This window comes from Nicotiana tomentosiformis, chromosome 8 (assembly GCF_000390325.3).
Source record: "Nicotiana tomentosiformis chromosome 8, ASM39032v3, whole genome shotgun sequence".
In the NCBI taxonomy this organism is placed as follows: Eukaryota; Viridiplantae; Streptophyta; class Magnoliopsida; order Solanales; family Solanaceae; genus Nicotiana; species Nicotiana tomentosiformis.
Window position 1 is genome coordinate 110,165,530 of NC_090819.1, and position 27,987 is coordinate 110,193,516.

The following is a 27,987-nucleotide window of genomic DNA, read 5'->3' on the forward strand; positions in this document are numbered from 1 at the left end:
AACACCAACTGTTGGCCTAAGATGAGCAGTTAAGGCTGCCATCTAAGACTCCATTTCCTGCAAAAAATGTTGATTCGATTCCATAACTGAACAAAAATCTACCATGCCCGACGACGGAATGGAGCTACGGACAGGAGTGGACTGTGAAGGGTCAGCCATGGAATGTTTTGGATCACCCATGGAAGATAAACAATGAAAGCACCAAAATATTATGAATTGTTGAGCAAAGCAAACACTGTTATATTTATTCAAATAGAAATACCAGTACAATAAGGTTAAGGGACACTTGTTGCTACAAAAATAAGGGAATACAGATAGAGATAGACAGAAAGAAAGAAACAGGAGAGAGGAAACAAAGCCACAAACCATAGAGGGAGAGGGAATTTCTTAACAACTTTTAACCTGCTTTTCAACTACTTGTACTATTCTATATATACTAGATAATGGTCCCCAATACTAATATTATGATGTATTGTACACCAAGTCCTTAGCTAGTACTCTACTCTCTGATGAAACCCTTTAGAATGCTCTATGTTTTATAATTCATAGTTTTTGGGGAGTTTTTAAAATACTCTACCTAGTAGAAAACTTCAGAGTCTGGTTATAAACCAACTCCCTTCCCTTGGAAGAAAGGGTAATAAAAATCTTTCTCCATCCGTTCGAGGAAGCAAAAACAAAAGCAGCCTTCTCCAACTCGAGGCTTCTCTTCTCCTACGAATCCTAATTGGTGTTCCAAACTGTGATGACCCAAAAGGTCATCTTATATTTTAGAACTCTAATCTGCACTCTTAAGCCTTAAAAATCTCATTTACCTTCCTCTATTTGCGTGTACAGTCCAAGCATGTTTTCGAAAAGTTTTTATGTTAAAAATTGATGAAATTAAGAATTTATGCCTTAAAAGTTAATTTTAGTTGACTTTGTTCAATATTTTTGGTAAACGGGACCAGATCCATGTTTTGATGGTCTCGGTGGATCCGTATCGAATTATGGGACCTGAGCGTATGTCCGAAATCGAATTCGGAGGTCCCTAGCTCAAGTTATGAATTTTTGATGAAAATTAATTATTTTTAAGAATTGATTGATGTTTGGCATTGTTAGTGCCGGGTCCGTATTCTGGTTCCGGAGTCCGGTACAGGTTCATTATGATATTTAAGACTTGTATATGAAATTTGATGAGAAACCGAGTTGATTTGACGTGATTCAGACGTCCAGTTGAGAAGATATGATTTTTAAAGTATTCTTGAGAATTTCATTTGATTTGGTGCTAAATTCGTAGTTCTAGGTATTATTTTGGTGATTTGATCATGCGAGCAAGTTCGTATGATATTTTTAGACTTGTATGCATGTTTGGTTTGGAGCCTCGAGGGCTCGGGTGAGTTTCGGGTAGGTCACGGGATGTTTTAGACTTTGAAAATCTGGTATTTTGATGCAGCAGGTGTTCTGGCAGGTCCTTCTTCGTGTTCGCGAAGGTACTCTCGCGAACGCGAAGAGTAAACTGGGCAGCTGAAGTTTTCTTCTTCGCGAACGCGAAGCGATGGGGGCGTTACCCTTCGCGAACGTGACCAGCTCCTCGCGAACGCGTAGTGTTAGGCACACCTAGGGGAGGGTTGGTCGTTCCTTTATCGCGAACACGAGCAATGTCTCGCAAACATGAAGGCCAGGGAGGAGTAACTATCGTGAACGCGAGCAGGGTCTCGCGAACGCGAAGGCTTGGCAGCCAGTACCCTTCGCGAACCCGAATTCAGAGGTCCCTAGCTCAAGTTATGAATTTTTGATGAAAATTAATTATATTTAAGAATTGATTGATGTTTGGCATTGTTAGTGCCGGGTCCTTATTCTGGTTCCGGAGTCCGGTACAAGTTCATTATGATATTTAAGACTTGTATGTAAAATTTGGTGAGAAACCGAGTTGATTTGACGTGATTCAGACGTCCAGTTGAGAAGATATGATTTGTAAAGTGTTCTTGAGAATTTCATTTGATTTGGTGCTAAATTCGTAGTTCTAGGTATTATTTTGGCGATTTGATCATGCGAGCAAGTTCGTATGATATTTTTAGACGTGTGTGCATGTTTGGTTTGGAGCCTCGAGGGCTCGGGTGAGTTTCGGGTAGGCCACGGGATGTTTTAGACTTGGAAAATCTGGTATTTTGCTGCAGCAGGTATTCTGGCAGGTCCTTCTTCGTGTTCGCGAAGGTACTCTCGCGAACGCGAAGAGTAAACTGGGTAGCTGAAGTTTTCTTCTTCGCGAACACGAAGGCTTAGTCGCGAATGCGAAGCGATGGGGGGCGTTACCCTTCACGAACGCGACCAGCTTCTCACGAACGCGTAGTGTTAGGCACACCTAGGAGAGGGTTGGTCGTTCCTTCATCGCGAACACGAGCAATGTCTCGCGGACGCGAAGGCCAGTGGGGAGTAACTATCGCGAACGCGAGCAGGGTCTCGCGAACGCGAAGGCTTGGAAGCCAGTACCCTTCGCGAACGCGATGCACACTGTTGCCTAGTGCATAAAACAGAATCAAACACGGGTTTAAGCCATTTCTTCAACATTTTTTAAGAACCAAACGGGTAGAAGCGATTTTCAAGAGTCATTTTCTTTCCCAAAGTGTTGGTAAGTGATTCTAAACCATTTTGTTTCAATTACCCATTACATTTCTTGAATTATCAACTTAAAATCTAGAGTTTTCATAGTAGAATTAGGGGTTAGGGTAGAAACTAAAAATTTCGGAAATTTAGGGATTTAGACCTCAATTTGAGGTCGGATTCCAAAACCAATTATATATTCGGGCTCGGGGGTGAATGGGTAAATAGATTTTGGTCCGAACCTAGGGTTTTGACCAAGCGGGCCGGGGTCGATTTTTTGACTTTTTGGAGAAAAATTTGAGAAATTTAGTTTATGCAATATAATTGATTTCTTTAGCAATATTTGATATTATTGAGTCATTTTTGAATAGATACGAGTGGTTTGGAGGTGAATTCCAAAGGAAAAGTTGTGATTGAGAATTAAGTGGCCTTCAGAGCGAGGTAAGTGTCGTGTCTAACTTTGGTTTGAGAGAATAGGTATTATGTATTTATTTGCTACGCGTTTGGTTGTTAAATACGATATATAGGTGAGGTGACGAGAATCTATGCGTCGTTGTCGAGTCATAGCATGCGAGTGAAATTCTATTCTTGTCTATTTTATAACCTTAAATTCTACTATCCATGCTTAGCAGGTTATTTGAAATGTTAGGTGACTTATATCTGGTTTCACTGAGATTTGGTAACTTTCGATATTGATTCAAGGTTGAGGTTACATTTTGCTATTGATTATGGGTAAAATACTGGTTTCTTTGTGATACTCCTATCTATTCGTTGTTATTGATTTTGTGATTTGTGAGGAGGAGTGTAAAGCACGAAGGGTGATGCCGTGCATGCATTATTTATATTGTGAGGAAGAGTGTAAAGCACGAAGAGTGATATTGTGCCGTGATATGTGAGTGTTAATGCACAAAGGGTGATGCCGTGCCATGATTTGTGAGTGATAAAGCATGAATGGTGATTCCGTGTAAATTATGAGAGGTTTAATGCACGAAGGGTGATGTCGTGCCGTTCTATTTATTTATTTGATGAGGTTGAGAGTAAAATCACGAAGGGTGATGCCGTGCAGTTTTCTTTTGCTGTTTTATTTGCTCAATTCGTTTAAGGATTTTCGATTTAATTCTGTCTTTTCATTATTCTCACTCTTTATATTGTATTCCCCCACTGTATGTCCCCTTCCCATTATTTCTGCGTTATTTTTTTATTTACTGTTGTTGCCACTAGTATGATTATACTGTTCAGGTTATATGTGGATGTCTTGTCCTAGCCTCGTCACTACTTCGCCGAGGTTAGGCTCGACACTTACCAGTACATGGGGTCGATTGTACTGATGTTGCACTCTGCACTTTCTGTGCAGATTTTGGTACCGGTTCAGGTTGATCGAGATTTTGCTATTGGTCCGCTGTCCGGAGACTCAAGGTAGATCTGTCGGCGTTCACAGACCTTGAAGTCCCCGTCTATCTTTTATGTCCTACTGTTTTCTTTCATTTAAACAGTTGTATTTCTTTCAGATTATTGCTTGTAGTAAATTCTAGAATGCTTGTGAATTGTGATTCCAGATCCGGGTGGTAGTAGTTAATACAGTTTTATAATATTCAACACTTATTATATTTCAACTTAGTTAATTATTGTTATTTACTGAATGAAAATAAGGAATTGGTTTAATGATTCTCTAACGTTGGCTTGCCCAGCAAGTGAAATGTTAGGCGCTATCACGGTTCCGTCGGTGAAAAATTTCGGGTCGTGACACAAACCTTCTCCCTCCCTTCCACCGATGAAATTACTCTTGCTTCAGGCCTCATGTCCTTAATTTCATATGTGCAGTGTAAATGTTAAGGACATGGTATCCTTAACTTCATGTGTGCAGTGTAAATATTAAAGACATAGTGTCCTTAACTTTATGAGTGTTGTGTAAATATTAAGGATATAGTGTCCTTAACTTCATGAATGTCGTGTAAATATTAATGACAAAGTGTTCTGTATTTGCACTTTCCGTTGTTAAACTTTAGGACATCATGTCCTTAACTTTATATGTGCAGTGTAAATATTAAGGACATGACGTCCTTAACTTCATGTGTGCAGTGTAAATGTTAAGGACACCATGTCCTTAATATTTATACAACACTCATGAAGAAAGGGTAAAAACGTCTTTTCGTATTAATTTAATAGAGTAGTGGCTATTTTTGCTCAGCATTAAAAATAATAGATAAAAGTTAAATACTATGTTAAAAAGTGGCTATCCCACGCCATTTCTATGACTTCTTCCTGGCAGATCTTCTAGCCCAGTTGCCAATTCCTCTTGCAGCCCACTTTCCACATTGAGCCCATCAGTATTATTATTATTATTTTTTTGTCCATCAGTATTATTGGCTACAACACATAATCTTATTTTTTACGGTATTATATTTATCATTATAATTTAGTTCGAGATATATACAGCAGATTAATTATATATATTCTTATTAGATTATCAGTTAACATCTTAATGTAGAAATTACGTATAAATTAACTTTATAGGTAACTTGATCGTGTAAAATTTCTTTTTGTATAGAGACTGCCACTAGAAATTGAACTCAAATTATAGTATATGGATTCGTAATCAAGAAGTTCCGAGTCTTAGAATGCGGCGCTCGTAGGCAGTAGTATACAGTTGCATGCACTATCTGAAGTGTTCTTCTAGGAAGAGAAATGAATAGTATGATATATATATCTCCACTTGAGCATAGACGTTTAAATGAACAAAATATAAAGGAAAACTTATTGAATGGGTAATTGGAAACTTTAAACCAGAAGTTGGCACTTTGGCAGAGTGATTTTGATTCTTTGTTCTAATATGATCTTGATTTTTCCAGCTCATTCTCTCTAGATAGATCCAATTTCTTTTTCTTTTCTTCTTTTCCCTGAATGTTTATTCTCAATTAAACAATTATTTTTCGAGAGATAAATAGATTTGACCAAAATAATTTGCCAGACAGCATTTGAGTGCACGATTTTGCATGTTGTGTTAAAATATTTACTAATTTTATTATACAAAATATGTTTCTTTAGACTCCACTGGTTGTTGTATAAATTATAATGTCCTCAAGAAAAATCTTGGTTAAATTAATTAGATGGAAAAGATATGGACGCGTGCCCTCAAAACCTTATATTAGCCAAATATCAGTATATGGTCTGACCTAGTATGCTCTATTTCTACTTAATTAGTACCCCATAAGCCAAACAAGTCGGTGCATTGTTAGTTTATTAATTAATTTGATCTGTCTATAATTAGCTTGATACTTGAAAAATAGAGGAAGTAGGTAAATAAAAAGAGGAAACTTTTTCATGTAGTAATAGTTCTGTCACTTTCTAATGTGACTGCAGCTAAGCAAAAGCTAAAAAGGCTAAAGAAGCCATTGACAAGGACCTTCATCTCATGCATTTCATGATTATTGAGTTTTCCTCTACCATTAGTTCACTCTAAGTACGTAATAGTAATTACTAATATAAGTATATAACTTAAGACACAATTAACAAACCTAATAAAGACTGATTGACCAAGCCCTTAAGATAGTCAATATAATAACGTATATATCCTTTTCTAGCCATCTATAAATAAACAAAAAACCATGGCCATTACTACTCAATTCCACAATTATTTAAAGCTTTCCAAACCAGGCCATTTTTGTTTCATCTTCTTGAAACAAAAAGTGTTTGAAACTTTTCTGACATCTCTTAAAATGTTGTGTTCTTGTTTGGTGTTTTTGTCACGTAGGATGGTTTTGTTTCATGTTTTATTTCTGCTATTTGTTGCCTCATGTAAAGGGAAAGTTCAGCTACCGGAAAATGTAACTGTGAAAGCGGTTTTTGCTTTCGGAGATTCCATTGTTGATCAAGGAAACAACAATCACATAACAACGGTTGCTAAATGTAATTTTGAGCCATATGGGAAGGATTTCATGGGTGGAAAACCTACTGGAAGGTTTAGCAATGCCAAGACACCCTCGGACTTGATAGGTATATATGCTCGTTCTCTATATATATATTGACTTTGATATTGTATTTAAACTTTTTGAAACTAAAAAACAGTGGATTGACTTTTTTATTTTCTCGAGTACCAAGGAAGATTGTCTCCACGATCAGTGCATGTTGCTTCTGACAGTAGTCCCTTGCTATGTCTTTATAGTCCACCATGAACATCGTCATTGTTGCAATCAACTTCTTCAAGTTGTCTACTAATACTTGCATTATATTAGGTTGTCTACGTGAATGCGGGATGCTTTGTGCATCGGGCGACCTGTTTAATTAATTTCTTCAAGTTGTCTTGATGAGTTGCTTAAAATCACTTAAATCATGGTGCAGTTACTAGGGCTGAAGTGAATAGAGTTTAAGGTGGAAAATTCAGTATTTTAATTTGAAACTTCTATGGAATTTTAAGCAATATACGCTCTCTACTATGGGTGTGAAATGGACAATTTTAATTTGACAGTCAAAATTGAGACTCTTAAGTGTCAAATATTTGAGTAAGTTCAAGCAACAAAAGGAATGGGTAATGATTCAATTAATGCAAATTTTGATTGTCGAAATGAATTAGGTCAAAGTGAGATACTCCTGAGTCACTATAATGTCTCTTGTGTTCTTTGAATTTTAATTCTCTGAGCTAAACTCGAAAATTGAAGGACGAACAGTTTAGTTAGTGTTCAATTATATTGTACGTAGTAATTTTCTCTTGGTACAACCACCTATGATTTCTTTCTCTCTTTTTCTTTTGCGGGGCTGAAATAATTTTGCAAATTTAATGGGAAACTAAAGCATTGATAATACCCATATATTGTCAAAACTACGTTTCCCTAATAAACACAAGAATTCTCCTGCATAATTGAGCAGAGTTCTATGAGCTTACGGGATATAAGTTATAATATATATATATATATATATATATATATATATATATATATATATATATAAAATATATAGTATTAATTTCTTTTTTTTCGTCTGTCTTTTTCAAATAAATACGCAAGAAATAGACCTCTAATAAATTGGCTAGCAACATGATCAATCATATATATAATTGGGACTGTGACTGACAATTTAATTCCTGAAGGTTTTATTATTAATATTTTGTACAATTTTTTACACCCCATCAACTGAATTTTCATTATTTAAAAGATGAATAATTAATTAAAATAATGTATTTCTGAAAGCGAAATCTAGGGTGCTTTTTTTCTTAAAATTGATACTAAACGGGAAGATGTTTTTAAAAAATTATACATATGGGGTAGGTAAGGGTAGGGGTAGGGAAATAGAAAATAGGTGAGGAGATTTACAAAATGAACAATCTAACTTTCACTAACAGCACGTGCATATTATCTTTTACAGTTTTACTTTATTTTCTGAAGTAATTAGTTCTCTCATTCATGCTAACATTTGACTCGTTTTCAGGAATATCCCAATAAAATGTGCCTTTTATCAACAATTAGTTTCCCAGCTTCTTTCAATAAATAAAGACTTGTTATTTTGGTGCAGAAATTAAATTTCCACATAAAATCGTTACAATTTTTTTACCTATATTAATGATTTAAACTAATAATTTAAGCTTAATTTACAACAGTGTAAACTCATACTCAATGTACATAGTTTCCTGCTGTTTGGTTTTTTATGCCACCTAATTATATAAAAAATTTAATTGTTAGTGGTTAACATCTTAACATTCAATATAAATCCTTACTGCTAGTAAATTTTTACCTTTTAGTTTGACTTTGATATTCATTGCAGTGGACGAACTGGGAATTAAAGAACTGATGCCAGCTTATCTTGATCCTAATTTGCAAACTGAAGATCTTAAAACTGGAGTAAGCTTTGCTTCAGGAGCTAGTGGATTTGATCCTCAAACGCCTGCCCTTGTGGTATTTTACTCACTTTAATTTGTAGAGTATATCTTTTTGATCAAATGTAAAACTATATCAATTAATCCATTTTGTATGACACTTAATATTTGAAAGATCATGTAATCTTTTTTCATTTCGTCTTCTTAAATTTTCCGAGTAGTTCTTTTAAGACATACACTTTATAGAACCTTTTACATGATATCTTTAAGAATATAATTCCATTTTAAAAATATTTAACAATTTATGTCAAAATTCACAATGAAATTAGATAATTTTATATTCTTCCTACTTTTTCCTCATTCGGCGTCCGAAAAAAATCCTACACTAGGATAAAACGCTTCCTAACAAAGACGACTTTATACTCAGGGCTCGGACCCGAGATCCCTGCTTAAGTACGAAGGAGTACTTACCAAAATGTAATAGTTCAGGAAAAAATTAGCTAAAGAAGAACAAAACTGTCCTATTTCAAATACTCCCCCGTTCATTTTTACTTGTCCACTTTACTAAAAATATATTTTTATTTTTACTTGTCCGATCAAAAGAAAAATAAAAAGGTGTTTCATGTTTTACCCTTATTATTAATTACTCTTTCTCCAAATTACTTCTTAAAGCTATTATTATTGTGGGTATTATGGTAAAAAAAAAAATATAATTAATTTATTATTATTTCTCAAAGGACAAGTAAAAGTGGTTCACAGGCGAAATTGGCAATTGGCCCTTTCTCCTTTTTTTCCTGTTTTGGATTGAGGGTACTGTATTTGTGGGAACTAACAATTTGAATTCCCGCTTTATTTTGGAAATTTCAGTCAGTCATATCTCTGTCAACACAATTAGATCATTTTAGAGAATATATTGGGAAGCTGAAGCAATTAGTTGGAGAAGAAGAAGCGAACGACATATTGAGGAATAGCGTGTTCTTAGTGGTAGCCGGCAGCGATGACCTGGCCAATACCTACTTCACCGTCGGAATTCGACGGCTACAGTATGATGTTAACGGATACACTGATCTTATGGCCGCCGGAGCTTCTGAATTTATTCAAGTATGTACACCTATTTCATCATCTTAATTATATTTACTCTCTTTAATTCTACTTCCTAAATGTGTAGGTTTTTTTAATTGCCATAATTAATCTGATCCAATTTACTTGCTCGGGTTAAATTGATCTTTCCTTGATAAATGACAAGTGCCAAACATGAGTATTAGTTACTCTCTCCCTTCCAATTTAGTATATGACATATAATTTGACTCGGCAGGAGGTTATGGAAAAAATGAAGACTTTTGAAATATGTAGTCTTAAACATGTCATAACATTTGTATGACTATAAAAGCTTCTAAGGAGTATTCTAATATCTAAATGTGTAGGTTCTTTTAATTGCATAATGAACCTGATCCAATTAACTAGCTTTGCTTAAATTAATTGATCCTTGGTGAACTAGAAGTGCCAAACATATTAAGATGGAACAAGTAGTAATTATAGAATGAAAAAGTGATTATTATAATCAAATACGACACAGTTGTGCGACGATTATTTAGCATGACCAATTCATAGTTAAAATTATGATGCTTGTGAATGAATGAAAAGCAAGATGTTCCACCTCGAATAGTTAAGCTTCTAGCTCATAAATCCTAAAATTCATTAATCTAAAGTAAAATTTTCTCACTAGATTATAGATTATGTGAATGAGAAAGATTAATTATGAATAATATTATGTAATTCTCCAAGCCAAATATATCTAAAATCTAAACAGTGATTATATGTATTTTAGTATTGTAATTTTCAGAATTGAGCCAAGTATAGAATATGTTCAATTTATAATGGATGAATACATGGGGTTTCTTCATTATTATGAGCTTTACCTAATATAACATTTTACATATGGTACATCACCCGATTCTCAATTTGGTTATCAGTATTTGTGATAAACTATATTTCTAAGTTGATCAATCAAATAATCTTTGTCATTTTTTGTGTTTCTTTTGGAAGGAATTATACAAATTGGGGGCAAGAAAAATAGCGGTTTTTGGAATTCCACCCATAGGGTGTTTGCCTTCCCAGAGAACACTAGGTGGAGGTATATCAAGAGAGTGTTCAGAGGAATACAATCAAGCTGCACAGTTAGCCAACACTAAGCTCTCAGCTGCAATTGATTCATTGTCCAAAAATTTTCTTCAAACCAAGTTGGTTTTCATTGATATCTACAGTTCTCTGCTTGATCTCATTGTCAACCCTCAAAAACATGGTAAATATAAATCTTCTCTCAATTCATATTTCTTGATTGCTTGGGATTTTTTAACTGTATATTCAAGCTTGTGTTACCTGTGATAATCTTCAATCTTGAATATGATTTAAGTGGGAACTAATTGGTACTCTACGCTCTTAATCTCTTTTGCGGCTCATAAAGTGAAGTGAAACTACTAAATTTCCATGTAACAATTATTCAGTGTTTGTAGAATACCAAGCCTAATATTCTTTTAAAATGGTCTGAACTTAATACATGTATATTTGTTAAAATATTTCAGCTATATATATAGTTTAAGTAGGAGATATCTGAAGAGGTATCCGATACTTGTCCTGGTGGGAGGTAGCAGGTACCTAATGAAATTCGTCGAGGTGCGTGCAAGTTGACCTGGACACCACAATTATTTTAAAAAGGAGATAGTGGATAAGCCTGCATCCGCTGCCGGGAGCGAATATTCGCCCCCTGATGCAACGTAGACAGGGGGTTGGGGGTATAAGGGTAGAAATCAAGTTATTGAAGGTCATGATACATTTTCTGTTGATTTGATGAAAACGTTTTTCACATGTTCCCAAAAAAGAAGTGATCTATTCGTCACCATTAACAACTCAAAACCGTAAAATGTATTTTTAATTTTTCTTTTGTTGAATATATAATTGTGAAAGTTGACCTCGTATAAAATCTGTATGATGTCAGGATTTGAAGTAGTAGATAGAGGATGCTGTGGTACTGGAAACATAGAGGTGGTAATACTGTGCAATAAATACAGTGGAACATGTGAAGATGACACAAAATATTTATTCTGGGATAGTTACCATCCCACAGAAAAAGGTTACAGGATCCTTGTTGATCAGATCCTCAAAAAGTATGTCGATAATTTTATTTAAACAGGATTTGCTTTCTGTAACCTCTGCAATTTACAAACATCAGAAGCAAGGTCAAACCAACTGCATTGTCGTCCAATCGTCTTTGATCAGTTGCTTCATCTCTGGATTTTGATTGATAGAACTTTCTTACACAGCAAATGTCTGTAGTCTGAGCAACTTTGCAACTCTGTGCATCTCATTTCTGTTCATTACATGCCATATGTTATGGCGTTTGTGCTTTTGAGATTGAAAGAAAATCATGTTTATGCACTTAGTTGGAATCCAATAGCTGTACTGCTCTATGATTGTTTCACGCTACAGTTGTACACGCTAACTATATATATCATATAAAATGTCAACACAATATCTGCAATATGAAGCAAAGTCTGAATGCTCCCACTAGAACAGGTGACACAATAGATCAGGAAATGCTGCCACTAGAACGGATGATAGGAAAAATAATAAGCCAAGTTTTGGATACTTTTCTCCTATTGCCAAAATGAGAGATGAATGAAACTACTTCCTTTAACTAGTTTTCTGTTACTGTCGCCTAAGGAGAAATTAGTATATTATGAACATTGTGGTGTATCCTTAATTTATCACTACCGTCGATAATTAAAAATGAAATGTCTATATTGTATAAGATAAAATAGTCAATCGAATGATATATTCCAGCACTTTAAAATCTGAAACATGGATGCAAGCGACATTTAACAATAAGAACAACCTCCCACCTGAAGGAAAGAAATGAGGTTCTCAGGGAACAAGTTCGCTCTGTGGTGAAGTATCCTTATAACTAAAATCTCTTATCTTCCATAGAATAACTTCCTTTTGGTTCTGAGATGTATTTGTTGCTTTCTCCATTATCTAGTTGATAAAAGCTGGACTTTTTATTGGTATGGCACTGCTTGGCTTTGTTTTGTTTCTTCTTTTCTCTTGGAGTTAATGTTGTCCCGAAGTTTACTTGTTTTTCCGCATAGTGCATTCATGTGCATTTACCTTGAAGTTTCCATCTTTTTGTTCTCATCAGTTATTGCTTCTGTTTAGATTCTTTTATTACCGCGGAAGGTACTGCATTAAGTAAAAAAATGGGCAGCCCGGTGCACTAAGCTCCCGCTATGCGCGGGGTCCGAGGTCTATTGTACGCAACCTTACCCTGCATTTCTGCAAGAGGCTGTTTCCACGATTTGAACCCGTAACCTCCTGGTCACATGACAACAACTTTACCAGTTACGCTAACTGTATTAAGTAATATCATGAAATAAATTCTTATTAAAAAAGAATATTATGAGCTAGATACAGTTTCTCTATTGAGAACCTTTTATTCATGATTCATATGAGTTACAAATAAATTGTTGACACAACGTTCGTGGATGCATTGCATTGCATAAACCCATTTGTCGGACTGGTTGAGTTTCAGATGCTTGATAATATTACCAGTAAGAGACAACAAATGGACTTCGAACCTTGTACTTACCACTGGCCCATGTAATTGATCCAAAAAATTCTCTCTCTCTAGATGTTGCTTTGAAAGTCACTTGATAGCTCAGTTTCTTCGTGCTACTTGTAAATTTCAATTTGCTTGGATGCACTCGGACTCTCAATGCATCTGGTGCTGTTATGATTGCCGTGTATTCTGATTCTTCTTTACCAAAGTTAGTTAGAGTTCTGGTAACTTTCTTGGTTTCTCTTTCCTCGGACATAGAAACAGCTATTGATGGATAGTTCATGTTAGACATTGATTCAGCGCTTGCGTTGGTGGGGCATGAAAAACTGTCTGGAACTGTCTTTGAGATTAATTTAACTGTTGATGTGTTATAGCCAGCAGAGCAGAGGAATAGCAAGTAGTCTGTGATCTCAGTCTCATAAACCAGGCCTGGTTCCCGTGGTCCTGACATAGTTGCTACTCCTGCACCAAAGTCATATGGGTCGGCAAGGTATTCTCCATATGCACTGTTGACTAACATTGGAGTCTTCAAGTTGCTTTCCTGAAAAGCTATTAAAAAGAAAAGAGCGAAAAAAGAAGAGAATAAGACTATTTTCACAAGAGTTAGCAGTGGTGGCATTGGCATACTTTAACTATTATCAGGTTGCTACCTGTGGTCATTATAGCTGATCTGATTGCTGAAGGACTCCAGGTGGGATTTTGAGATTTCAGTGTTGCAACAATAGCAGAAACATGAGGACAAGACACGGAAGTCCCTGAGACGAAGTTGAATAGTGGTGGTTCTTGGCCAGACCGAGCCACTTCTGTGTCATTTGCTGGCCAAGCAGCAAGTATTGCAGTCCCTGGTGCTGCAATATCCGGCTGCAAGTACATGTCAGAACCATTCAGTATGTGATCTACTAGAAATCTGGTGTGGAGTGTAGGTTCTGATTTATAACATAAGTATGTAAGTAGTACGAGTCCTTACTTTTCCTTTGGAGATATCCAATAAAATTGGGGGTTAGAAAAAAAGACTAGCATGGCCCTGCGCAAGGGACACAAATCGAGCAATGGTCTAAATTGGAGGGAAAAAAGAATGAGGAGTGCTTACTTTTAGGAGGTTTCGAGTGTTGTATGCAGGGCCTCTTGATGAGAAGAAAGCCACAACAGGAGCTGGTTTGAAATTATCTACACTTACAGTTGGCAGAATTGTTGCCACTGGGTTCCTTGAGAAAATATGAAGGTGCAGTTAGCAATTTTCTATCTTAACAATTTGCTATGTTATATCAAGTGCTTCTTGATAAGTAAAGTTAGTACTTTGTCGAGTTGAGGTACGAAAGAATCTTCACGCCATCATGTTGAGTGACTACTGCCCCTGGGAAGGATCCCATTTTGGGTGCCACTATGAGTTCATCATCAGGAATAATTAATATAAATCCAATGCCGCCCTTGTTCTTCACTTCATTTAGCCTATCTTCGATTGAAAAATCATCACTGAGATGATCACAAAGAACAATTTTACCCTTGACTTTGTGTTCGTCGAGTGTATCTGGTTCACAGTCACTGAAATTTGCCTAAAGTTAGTTGCAGGTAAGTACAATTCTATTTCCTAGGTAGACCCCAGAAATGGGAACTAATGTATTTCAATCTTCCAATTACCTTGCCTCCCCGTCATACATAGTTAAGTTTGCAGATTTACTGTCCACCAATGGATAAACTGGAGATTTCTTGAGATTGCTAAAGCTAATACCTCCACCCTGAAAATCAACAAGGGTACTATTGAAAGATGTTCTTGAAAAGATTGTGTTTAGAATAACAGTGTTTTTCTTTTGAGTACCTTAATCAGCTTGTTCCCTCCCAAGGGAATATGTGTCTCAATGTTTCTGTCAATAGTTGTAGCAGCAACTGTGAAAATCCAAGGAGCAACATTGACAACACTTTCTCGTGAAGGGCCATCATTTCCAGCAGAGGCAACGACAAAAATGCCCTTCTCTACAGCATGGAAAGCTCCAATGGCTATAGGATTTGTTGAAAACTCAAACTCTGCTCCAGCTGGTTGACCAATTGATAAGTTTATGATATCAACCCCATCTGCAATGGCATCATCAAATGCTTTCATAATAGCAGATCCACTGCATCCATAAGGCGTGCATATACGGTAAACTGCAATCCTTGACCCTGGAGAACCACCCTTGGCTGTTCCTGTTGCTAACCCATAATAGGATGCACCTGCCACTGGACTCCCTGCTGCTGTAGCTGCAACATGTGTACCATGCCCGTCATGGTCCCTAGGTGTCCCTGTAACAGGTGTTGGAGAGTTGCCAGGGTCATCGTAAAACCTTGCGCCGATCAGTTTCCTGATACATATCCATGAATGTAGACAGTGAAACGTCTCATAAACTGATACACCTATCTAGGTACTTGGTTGGCTGACCAGGGAATAAATATTAGCATCACATCCAAAATCTTAAAACAATAGATAGAGGTGCCCAAGGACTCTATAGAAGCAGAGGTGAATCCAAGATTTAAGATTTATGGGTTCAACTTTATATGTTTTTAGCATTAAATCAGTGGCAGAACTAAAATTTTACCCAAGGAGATTCAAAAAAGTTCTAGGATGTCAGACTTGGAACTTAAACCTATGACCTAAAGCAATTTTGAACCCCTTTTACTACTATATTTGAATTTTTCTTTGTGTCAAGGGGATTAAACAGCTTATATATAACTTAAAAAGATCATTTTACTCTATTTGTATAGTGTAGTTTTCCGAGGAAGGGGGTTCGGTTTGCAGTCTCTCCCTTGGCCTTTGGAGAGGAGAGGGACAGGAGTCGTCAGATCTTGCCCAGGCAATGGAGCGATCGACATTCGCTCGCAAGTTCGAACCCCCTTGACACTACTTAGTTCCGCCACTGTATTGAACCCATTATATTTTTAAGTTATGGGTTCATGTACATTATTTTTTTGCAATTTTAGTGGATTTTATATATAAATTTATATACTGCATCGAAAATACTAGGTTCATATGAACATGGTAACCAAAAGCTGCACCCGCCCTTGCATATAAGACTTTAGAAAACTTTACATAGTCTATATGGGACAATAACTCAACTAAGACCATTACCTGTTGCAGCTGGAAGAATTGAAATCATAACCTTTGGTGCAAGTGCCTTTCCAACGAGATGGGACTGGACCCATACCCTTGTCATTGAAACTCTCTGATTCAGGCCATATTCCTAAACATAGTATGAGATACATTGGTTTATTAGTGTCATAAAGGAAAAACAAAGAGCAAGAAAAGTTTGCATTTTGATTTCTACCAGTATCAAAAATCCCAATTATGGTGTCTACTCCATTTGAGGTTGAATTTGGTCCAGAACTGTTAGGGAAACTATGTACCAGATCATATTGATCCGTTAAAAAATCCCATGACCGTGTTGTGTGGAGTTGAAATACTGGATCAGGGAAAACAGAGATAACTCCGGGTTGCTGAGCAATCGATTGAGCTTCAGCATCTGACAAAAGTGCTGCAAATCCTGAGAAACTATTTCTGTAGCTGTGCACCACTGCGTTCTTTCTCCTAATGCAATATAACGTTAAATTAAAAAGATAGAACTTTTGCATGAATTACAATGGTTCTACTTCTAGACACATGATATAGGCATAGGCGGATTTATGACTTAAGTTCTATGAGTTTAACCTATAAGTTCTTAGCGTTGAACGCATTGTATTTTTAAATCATGAGTTTAGATCTACTGTTTGTTGCAATTTTTGAAGATTTTCACACATAAATTTATATTCTGCGTCGAAAGTACTGAGTTCAGATGAAACTGATGCTCGATGCTCGAGTATTATATCCGCCTCTAGATGCAGGTAACTGGCAGTGTGGTCTGATGCACACATTTGCTCCAGCTCACAATGTGTGTGTGTGTGTTTACATATAAATGGTTAAAGAATCTCGAAAAACATATATTTATACTAAGTTTACACTGGATGTCAAAAGGTATGTGAGCGCAATAGTTTTAGCACCATGTCAAAGTACATCAGTGTGCGTTTACTATTACTAAAATTTGAGCAAGCTATGGTATTTAATGAACTAATAAAAGTTACTAGCAAGCAAGTTTGTGACAAGTGATAACATTACAACTTTATCATAGTCCAGAATGTTGCACATAGTTATAGTTTACAAGAAAATTACCTTGTTGTCAGGGAGCTCATAAGCTGAATTTGATCATCTCTAACGACATCATTCGATGAACCCGTGGCACCCATGTAAACAATGTAAACGCCATGGCCTTCTGCTTGAGAAACTGCCTTGGATTTTCTTATAAAATAAACTAAGAAGAGACTAAACAAGAAAACTAAAGTAACCCTTTTCATGTTTATGCCAAAACTTGATACAAGTTCAGTTGATGAAAGTATCCTTTAAATAGTGGAAATTAAAAGCTTGATCTGCTCTGTGATCTTCATATCTGTTTTAATAATCTTGTTTAGTGTACTCCAACGTGTACCCATTGCTAGCTGCGCCAAGAATTCATCAATTAGTGGAACAAATCTAATGTGGTGGGCTATTTTTAATGATCATGTGATTAATTGTCATAAATCATAATACTATAATAATCGTAGTGAGCTTAGCATTGTCAGATCATGAAAAGAGAATTAATTAAATAGAAAAAGTAAGTGTTCTCCGCGTAATCCATACTACTATTTTGTGAGGTGGACCTTTGGTTCTTGTCCTGCTAATCATATTATTAACTACCTCAGCATTGTATTCTTCAAAATGAATCAAATGTCAGAACTTCCTGTTAATTTCCTCGTTTTGAATCTTAAGAACAGACAGTTTTCTGAGCTGTCTATTTTTCAGTTGGGTTCTTTTTTAAATGTTCTCTTTTTGGACTGCACATGATTGATTCAATAGTCAATACTAAGAATGTATCTGTCTAGTCTTTTCTTTCTGCGAACTTGCGAATCAGCACATTATATTTAACTCTTTTCCTTACCTCAGTGGTGCACATGATCCGGGGCGGAGGTACACTAGGAGCTACGGGTTCGGCCGAACTCAGTGGCTTTGGTGCAAATCATGTATTTGTCTTATAAAATACATTAAATATATGTATAAATTATTAATTTAGAACTCAATAAGTTAAAAAATTTAAAATCTCTAACCCATAGATTTCGAATCCATGATATTATTATATTGACCCAGTCTTTGAGTATCTCAATTGCTTCTCCACTGGAGGTAAGAGTATCTATTAAAATATACGTTAACTATTTCAGTACGAGGTGGAACTATATTTAATTGGCCTTGCAATTCCATAATATTTTTATCCCAACTTTAGCATTTCTCTGATTTCAGTAAAACAAAGAACAAAGAATAACTGGTCACCCTATTATTTAAACTAAAAATAGCTGGTGGATGTATAACATATATAAATATAAGAAGAATTAACCTAAATAGTCACTCACTGAACTGATTAAAATAAAATTGCCGGTAGATGTATAATATTAGTATAATTTATGTATAATCAGTACATTATCTATGGTGATAACCATAAAAACATCCACAATTATCACCTTCCGATTACAAAGCAAAATCAGAAACGCAAGTACATTAGTCACGACTTTGTGAGTCCAGATTCAAATCTAACACAAGAAATAGGATGCAAAACTCAAAACTCCATTAAAATTGGTTATGGCGAGATCCATGACTGCTCGATTCACTCCGATAGAGTCAGTCAAATCTCGGCTTCTTTTGGCTCATCTCCGATATCCCTCAACCACAAAATTAATATCCTACCACATTAAATCTGTGTTCCTAAGTTGTGCCTAATAAATTAAGATTCAAACCCAAATCTATAAAATTCTCTTATATAGATTCCTTTTAACTTTTTTTGTCAATTTCTTCTAAAGCCTTTTTATATTATTGTTATTCTTAAAATTTTGGACAGAGAAGATAGGGAAAAAGGGTAGGGAAGAAGATGAAAATGGGAAAAGGGGGAAAGGTCAGCAACGAACACATAGGGGAGGGGTTCTGGAGAAGAAGAACAAGGAGGGGGTGGGTTAAAAGTGAAGGGAAACAAAATATTTTTTAAAAAAGCAAAAATTAACATTTTGACACGTGTCCTTTAAGTAAGAACTGGGACAAAAATTCTTCACGTTTAACATGCTTACAATTTTTGTTAAACACGCGCGTTGCCACATAGCAAGAGTAATGTGTATTAGACACACTCTAAAAAGTTTGAGTGTGTAAAGTTATTTTCGTCCGCAAAAAGTGTATAACAGGAATTTGGTCCATAGGTAAGGTGATAACTTATGTATTTTGCCGATTTTCGTTTTTGGTATTTTTTTTTGGTTTCTTTTCACTGTTCTGTTTTAGAAAGTTGCACCAAGCAAATTCTTGCTTTTCGTGTAAGGGATTAAATACGTGAATTTAGCCTATCAATATCAAGGATCTTTACTGTTGTTCTATGCATACTTACTCAAGAGGTAGCCCGGTGCACTAAGTTTCCGCTAAAGGGTAGCCTGGTGCACTAAGCTCCCGCTATGCGCGGGGTACGGGGAAGGGACGGACCACAACGAGGGAGCTCAAGAGGCCTAATTGTCAATAATATCAAGCAATCTGGTTCCAAACATGGTGATGTAGAAGATGAGCTTCGTGGGATAGAAACAGTTATAAAGATAACCTTTATGCTCTCACCGCAAATTAACTTCTAGTGGAATTGACTGACGCACATTTGTGATATTCAAAATTGGATATAGTTTCTGTCACAACAATATTTTATTCATGATTACTCTTGTTGTTACAATGATAGGTTGATAACATGATTGTGCTCATGGATTTGTAACATTGCATACAAACTTTCTAGACTACTTATAGGTCTGAAAATGTTCCCATTGATTTGTGTTAGTTGCTACTTACGACAAATGGACTCCGGACTTTGTACTTACCATTTGTCCAAGTAATTGATCCAAACAGATCTTCCTTTGAGGTAGATGAGGCTTTGAAAGATACATCATAGCTTACTTTCTTCCTTTTATTTGTAAATTCCAATTTAGTTGGAATCACTTGGACTTCCAATCCTTTTGGTGCCTCAATAATTGCAGTATATACTGATGCTTCTTCACCAGTATTTGTAACAGTTCTAGTAACTTTCTTGGGCTCGTTTTCTTTGAGACTAGAAGTAGCTATTGAAGGATAATTCATGTTAGAAACCAATTCAGAGCTTGAGTTTTTTGGGCATGAAAAGTCCTTAGGAACTGTACTTGAGATCAGCTTTATCTGTGATATGTTAAAGCCAACAGAACAGAGGAACTGCAAGTAGTCGGCGACATCTGTCTCGTAGACTAGACCTGGTTTTAATGGACCTGAAGTGCTTGCTTCTCCTGCTCCTATGTCATATGGTGTTGCTTTGGATCCTGAGACTGTAGTGATTGGAGCCTTCAAATTGTTTGTCTGAATAGCTGTTGAAGCGAAACTTGGAATAAGCAACGGTATCATTAAAAAAAACAGTGGACTATAGTTTACTATTATTAGGTTCTTTACCTGTGGTCATAATAGCTGATTTGACAGCTGAAGGACTCCAGGTTGGGTTCACTGCTTTGACCGTTGCAGCAATGCCAGAAACGTGAGGGCAGGACATGGAAGTGCCTGAGAGTAGGTTGAAAATTGGTGGTTTTTGGCCGGGGAGAGCCTCACTCGTGTCATTTCCAGGCCAAGCAGCAAGAATGGCAACCCCTGGTGCTGTAATATCTGGCTACAAGAACAAATGAAAATCCATTTAGCCCATGTTTTACTGCGCCTAGCGAAACTTCCGTTAAGAATACAATCAAAGATGAAATGTTGGCCTTACTTTGAGGAGGTTAGGTGTATTGTATGCAGGACCTCTTGATGAGAAGTAAGCAACAACTGGAGCTGGTTTGTACTTTGTTATGGAAATAGTTGGCAAAATTGATGCAACTGGATTCCTTCAGAATGTTGAAGAATTGTTAACTGTTTGTGCACTTAGGAACTATATCAAACCAATCAATTATATCAAATCCCAAATTTCTTGGAGTCTACTATAAGAATCTTTTATAGGGTCCATTTCATTCCAATACCAGATAATTAAGTCTTTTAAAGTAAAAGTACTCTAAAAAACTAGGAGTATTACGACGAATTTGATTGGCAATGGAACCGAGAAGAGGATTCATTAGCTCGTTGTCAGATAGAGTCAAAATCTACCCTGAGGTCCCAAAAAAATTAGACCAAGGGAATTCTGTCTGTCCGATAAATCTCACAATTGTCCTTAAATTAACAGTAACTGTTATACTGTCATACAAGTCTTAATCCAGATTAAAAAGAGTCTTGGCAAATATATGCAGCAAATAGAAAATAACAATTAAGCCTTGAAATATAGCCTTCTATTGGAAAATAACAGTGATTACCTTGTCGAGTTAATGTAGGCGAGGATCTCAGTACCATCCTTTTTAGAGACTACACCCGCTGGGAAGGCTTTGAATTTAGGTGCCACAGTTCTTTCATCATCATCTATTAGTATAAATCCAACTCCACCTCGACTCTTCACTTCGTCTAGCTTGTCACTGGGAAAATATTCGCCATCATCAAGATTTTCACAAAGAACAATCTTCCCCTTGACTTTGTTTTCATCTAATGAACCAGGAACACAACTCCTGAAACACCACCATTTTAAGTTATATGTATAAACCGTTTCATTTTTTTTTTTTGGGGGGGGAGGGGGTTAATTTCATAGATTGTCACTCAACTTTTACATTATTGCACCAGTCACTAAACTATTTTTTGTAACTAAAAAGTTACTCAACGTTCTTGATCTTCCATTTACCTTGCATCTGCCTCAGAAACATTATCGTTTGATTTGGTTGAATTGCCATGAATCAAGGGGTAGACTGTTGATTTTGTCATGTTACCAAAGTTTATACCTCCACCCTGAAACTCAACGAGGATACCAAGTATATAAATAGATAAACATGACAGGCAAAGCTGAGGATTGATGTTTAGCAATGTACAGAAGAAAGTTTGTTAGTCTTTACCTTAATCAACTTGTTTCCACCCAAGAGAACATCTGTCTCGAAGTCACGATCAATGGTGGTGGCTGCAACAGTAAGAATCCAAGGAGCTGTATTGACAACAGTTTTTGGGCCAGGGCCACTATTTCCAGCAGAGCAAACAACAACAATGCCCTTTTCTACGGCATGAAATGCTCCTATGGCAATAGGATTGGTTGGAAAATCAGGTTCAAGTCCAGGTGATGAACCGAGTGATAGAGATAAAACATCAACCCCATCTGCAATTGCATCATCGAATGCTTTCATGATAGCTGATCCACGGCATCCAAAAGTAGTACAGACACGATACATGGCGATCCTGGAACCCGGAGATCCACCTGTTGCAGTCCCTGCAGCTAGGCCATAGTAGGATGCACCTGCAACAGGGCTCCCAGCTGCAGTGGATGCAACGTGAGTACCATGTCCGTTCTCGTCCCTGGCTGATCCAGTGATTTTTATTCCACTGTCATCAGACTCCTCATAAAATCTTGCACCAACTATCTTCCTGAGAGAAAGTTACAATCATCACAAAAGACTAAAAACTATAAGCTTCTAATTATCAGTGGTGGAGCCATCTTAGGTTAAGAGGTCTAAATTGACACCCCTTCGTCGGAGAAATTACACTGTATAACTAGGCCAAAGATAGTTGATTACTAAATCCCCTTAACTTATTCGTGTGTTTACTTCTTTACAATTTAACACTCTTAAAGAAATTCCTGGCTTCACTATTGCTAATCATATATCCTTATTATAAGTATACGGTTCTTCTTTTCTCAATCAACTATACGTAAAATCGTCCAACTTAGTTGGATCCGCCTATGAGTTCTTTGTATCTATTCCTAATAGGATAGTCATAATTAGACTAAACTTACGTTATCCCTCAACCTACCACAACCATCTTCTTTTACAATATTTTGGGCCAAACGAGGAGGGGAAAATTACTTGTTGCAATTGGAAGAGCCAAAATCTTGACCATCCATGCAAGTTCCATTCCACCGGGCTGGAATTGGACCCATATCCTTGTCATTGAAACTCTCTGATTCTGGCCATATACCTGAATATAATTTCAATGTTCTTATGATCCTTGTCTTAATTATAAACAAAGAAAAAGCTGCAAAAAAGATGCAGCATTATATTATGATTTAATTAGAAATTTCTGAAATATCCTATACCCGTATCCAAGATTCCAATTATGGTATCAGCTCCAATTAATGATGAATCAGAACCAGAGCTTGGACTTGAATTGATTTTTTCATCAGTTTGATACTTCAAGAAATCCCATGAATGTGTAGTGTGGAGTTGCAGTACTGGATCAGGAAATACAGAGACAACTCCAGGTCTTTGAGCCATCGATTTAGCTTCAGCTTCTGATAAACGTGCCGCAAATCCTGAGAAACCATTCTTGTAGCTGTGTACCACTGCATTCTTGTTCCTAACATACACCAGATATTAATGTTATGTTATTTCAGTGACGTGAAGAAAAACGAAAATTTCAAAAAACCAGTTGACACCGATTAAATTCTATTTATAACCTATTCACACATTCACGTTAAAAACTACTACCCTTCTTTTTCATTTTATATGTAGGTACTTGACTAAAAGAAACAAGGACTCCGGGAAGTTAAAAAAAATAGAGTTTATAAGTTATATATAGAATTTTTTACACCAGGTCAACTTTACCTATTGTAGCAAGTAGTCTCTTATTTTAAAGATTATGAATCCCGCGGCCTATGCATATCCTTTGGATGACGTGTTAGTGTTTAAAAAATCCTTACACAGACAATGTATATGTGTAATTTAAAGTCATAAAAATATCTAATATAGCAAAAGTATCCTTTTGTATCTACTGGTTTTTAATATGCATGTCAATTCCTAAAAGGAAAAATAGATAATGTTAAAAACTCTTACCTTCTGATCAAGGAGCTGATAAGCTGCGCTTGATCATGTCTGGTACCACCGTTAGATGAAGCCGCAGCACCCATATAAACAATATAAATGCCATTGTTTTGTGATTGAGAAGCTGAGTCGGCTTCTATTATGAAAGAGACAATGAAAAGAGAGAAGCATATGAACAAAAAAAGGCCTTTCATTTTGCTGCTGACAAATGTTGATGAAAATTAAGTTCGTTTTATAGTGTCGAAAAGGCTTGATCCCACTAGCCCAGTTCTATAAATTGGATAGACAAGCAGTCCAAGAAAATATGTACTATGAAATCATAAAAATGAATTGTAAGTAAATGTAATCTTTGTTGGTGCATTCATGCGTGTATCCACTGTAAAATTAAAGCGCCCGTCAATCAGCTAGGAGTATATTATATCCTTTCAAAGTGCGTTTATTGCTTATCCAAATTAGCACGCCAACTGAGACAGTGGATTAGTAGTGATAATGGTGGTAGGCAGGCAGATCGTGGTGGTGGTGATTGGCTACTGGAATTAGTATGTAAGTTAATTTATAGTCGAAAGGTACGTACCTAAGTATATTGGCCTAGGTAGTAGACCAAACTTTATTTTTGTGTACAACGGAAGTATTAGACAAAATGTTAAAATCTTTGGTACGCTATATGTTTGTGCAAGTGGTGTCGCAAGGTGCCGGATGCACGAGGCTAAGCTCAATACGTGTCGATTGTCGTGGGTTACGTCTGATGCTGGCCTTGTTAACTTCCAGCTAGGGGTATTCATGGTTTGGTTTGGATTAATTTTTCCCTAAAAAGAAACCAAACCAAGTAAGTCCGTTTTTTAAATATTGGAAGTAAACCAAACCAATTAAGTCGGTCTTTTATCGGTTCGGTTTTTGTCGATTTTTTATTTTTTTCAATTTTGTATCGATTTTTTCTTAAAGATGAGACATACACTACCAAACAAATATTTCGGCGACTACATTTTCAATGTAACACTATCAAACCAATTGCTCTTTGAGAAATCTACTATTTACCAAGATATATTGATAATAATTAAATCAAATAGTGATGAATAATTTAAGGACTCAATTAAAATAGATTATTTTTAACATGAAATAGATACTCGTACTTAGCAAAAGAAAATTACTACTAGAATAATGTAAAGGCAAAGAACTAGATTATTATAATAGCAAAGAACTAGACTAAAAGTGCAAACGATTAACATGTACCATAAAATTTTAGAAACTTTGTATAAAAATATACATATATATAGGTGTAATAATAAATTTTAAATAGCTATGATCTATAATCGGTTTGGCTCGGATTTTTCAGTTATTTTTTGATTAAAACCAAAACCAAAATAAATTTATTCGGTTTTTAAAATTCAAAACCAAAACCAAAACCAAACCAAAAAACTATCATTTTTTTAGGTCGGTTAGTTCAGTTTTCGATTTGGTTTAAATGAACATCCTTACTTCCAGCAAATATCTGCAATCTTCAAGCTCTTAGTGGGTAATTGTCACGACCCAAAATTCCACCATAGGCGTCGTGATGACGCTTAGTCTCTAAGACTAGGTAAGTCGATTATAATAACAATTCAAGCCATTTAAAAAAAAAAATACAATTTAATACAAGTGTCGAAACCAAAAGCGGAAACAAATATAAACAACCTCCCAAGACTAGTAATACTGAATCACGATCTCTAACTGAATACATGGAATGATCTCGAGGACTGAATATAAAATACTGTTCGAATAAGAAATTAACAGTACAATAAAAATAGAAAGACTCCAACGGATTGCGATGACCAAGCAACTCTATCTTTAGTCCTTGAGACCACACTATAACTTTGTCCGAGTCCGATATCTTCAATACCTGGCTCTGCACAAAAATGTGCAGAAGTGTAGTATGAGTACACCACAGTCGGTACCCAGTAAGTATCAATACTAACCTCGGTGAAGTAGTGACGAGGTACAGTCAAGACACTCACTAGTTTAATAACATGTGCAATATAGTATACAAAAATAATAGAAAACAAATAGCAGTGATAGCAACAATAATCAACTAGTGATGTAAACAGCAAGGCATCAAGAACACCATAATTATTACTCAAATGAATAAGGAATACAAGTACAACCAATTAAACAAGTCCTTCAAATATAACTCTTTCACATATAATTCTTTCGAATAATTACCTTCTGAATATATATCTTTCAAATAAATATCTTTCGAATATAAAATTCTTTTAAATAAAAGTCACTCTGTGACACCTCATTTCAAAAGCATAAAACATAGGTCTCAACCCACTTTCATATTTTCATAACATGGGTCCTAGCCCACTTTCATGTTTTCACGTCACCTCGTGCCCATATTTCTATAAAAAACGCACGGACAACTCATGTGCCAATAATAAAAATCATCATATTTTCCCCGGCACCTCGTGCCTACATTTTATATCTGTTGCGGCGTGCAACCCGATCCCATATAACATTAATCATACCTGTTGCGGCTTGTAACCCAATCCCATATAACATAATTTGCCAGGCAATAGCCACATGCTCACGATTTCAACATAGCTCAGACTATTATCAAGTTTACCGAAATAACAAGACAAGTTGCACAAGATATAAGAATAAACACAAGAAAAATCACAACATCCCTTGAAAATTACCAATGCAATAACCCCACATCATCACATAAAAATTATCAACACAATAACCCCACATCATCACATATCATCCCTGACAATAACTATCATTTATCTCTCATATAGCCACTCTTATCACTCCTGTAATAGCCTCCCTTATCCCTCCGCTCTGACAATATCAATAGCCACCTGTATCGCTCATATAGGCACCCTTATCGCTCCGTATAATAGTCACCCTTATACCCACATAATATCAATAATGGAATGCCACCCTTATATCCTCATAGTGATAAATCAAATCACACAACAATTTACACGAACTATTATCACGACAACACAATACGATCAATTCATATCACAATTTTTTCAATGACCACAACCAATTTTAAAGATATAGCAAATCAATAAATTTTTTCAACAAATAGCCCAAGGCTCTACACAATGTATCTAAAACCTCAAAACAATAACAGAGATGAAAAAATAACTAAGCATAGGACAACGCCTTCATTAATCCAAATGTTAATAAATATAAATTAATGCCTCATTTTAAACTTATTTAATAATTATTTGCAGATAAAGATTCCATAATGAATTTAATTCCAAGAAAATTATCAAAACAATAACACATGGAATTCACATAAAAATCCAAGTGACAATGATACCAAATTATTATATAAAATACAAATTCGACAAACAAGGAATGGGGCATGACATTTCAAGGATTTACTAAGTTCTAACAATTTTTTAATTTAATACATAAGGGCGTCTACGAATTTCAACTGATAATATTTGCACATATAAACTAAGTACATATTCGTCACCTTGAGTACACAGCTTTCAGTCACACAATTTACACATAAGACTCAATGACTAAGGGGTAATTTCCCCACTCAAGGTTAGGTAAGATACTTACCTTTTTGAAGTTATGCCGATATTCTAAAATAGCCTTCTTGCTTGAATAAATCCTCCGGACAGCTCAAATCTATTCAAATTAGTTGTATAACTTTATTAAAATTCATCGGAACTAATTCCGGATAATATAACGTCGATTTAAAATTTTATTCTAAAAAGTCAACCAAAGCCAACGCAGGGCCCGCCTCTCGTAACCCGACCGAATTTTTACAAAATTCGAACACCCATTCCGATACGAGTTCCACCATACTAATTTTATCAAATTCCAATAACTACTAGACCTCCAAATCTAAAATTTTTGTTCTTGAAAAGTTTTATAAAAATCTTGATTTCTTCCATTTAAATCCAAAATAAATGATGAATATAACTATGGATTTATGAAATATAATCACTTTTGGATATAGAACACTTACCCATGTCTAAGTTGTGAAGAACTCCTCCAAAATCGCCCAAAAACCGAGCTCAAAAATCCCAATCGAAAATGGCAAAGTGAC

The 27,987-nt window shown here is 35.8% G+C and overlaps 3 protein-coding genes across 3 annotated transcripts in view; 1 reads left to right on the forward strand and 2 right to left on the reverse strand.

Moving 5' to 3' along the window:
* The first annotated feature begins 6,183 nt into the window (after positions 1 to 6,183).
* LOC104107654 (GDSL esterase/lipase EXL3-like) overlaps positions 6,184 to 27,987 on the forward strand; it is a 141,066-nt gene continuing 119,262 nt past the window's right edge. The window contains exons 1-5 of the mRNA XM_070182660.1: positions 6,184 to 6,573; positions 8,335 to 8,465; positions 9,254 to 9,487; positions 10,433 to 10,688; positions 11,382 to 12,685. Of these exons, the coding sequence (XP_070038761.1) occupies positions 6,186 to 6,573; positions 8,335 to 8,465; positions 9,254 to 9,487; positions 10,433 to 10,688; positions 11,382 to 11,572 (1,200 nt within the window). The 5' untranslated portion in view covers positions 6,184 to 6,185 and the 3' untranslated portion in view covers positions 11,573 to 12,685. The remainder of the gene's footprint in view (positions 6,574 to 8,334; positions 8,466 to 9,253; positions 9,488 to 10,432; positions 10,689 to 11,381; positions 12,686 to 27,987) is intronic.
* LOC104107653 (CO(2)-response secreted protease-like) lies at positions 12,794 to 17,393 on the reverse strand. The gene is made up of 9 exons (XM_009616513.4): positions 17,173 to 17,393; positions 16,295 to 16,554; positions 16,099 to 16,210; positions 14,815 to 15,334; positions 14,637 to 14,734; positions 14,295 to 14,540; positions 14,089 to 14,203; positions 13,649 to 13,859; positions 12,794 to 13,547 (listed from the first exon to the last, which is right to left on the reverse strand). Exons 1-9 carry the CDS (start codon positions 17,352 to 17,354, stop codon positions 12,985 to 12,987), a joined length of 2,307 nt encoding a protein of 768 aa, XP_009614808.1. The 5' UTR covers positions 17,355 to 17,393; the 3' UTR covers positions 12,794 to 12,984.
* Positions 19,734 to 24,152, reverse strand: LOC104107652 (CO(2)-response secreted protease). The gene is made up of 9 exons (XM_009616512.4): positions 23,946 to 24,152; positions 23,210 to 23,469; positions 22,980 to 23,091; positions 22,023 to 22,542; positions 21,815 to 21,918; positions 21,399 to 21,644; positions 20,825 to 20,939; positions 20,518 to 20,728; positions 19,734 to 20,435 (listed from the first exon to the last, which is right to left on the reverse strand). Exons 1-9 carry the CDS (start codon positions 24,125 to 24,127, stop codon positions 19,879 to 19,881), a joined length of 2,307 nt encoding a protein of 768 aa, XP_009614807.1. The 5' UTR covers positions 24,128 to 24,152; the 3' UTR covers positions 19,734 to 19,878.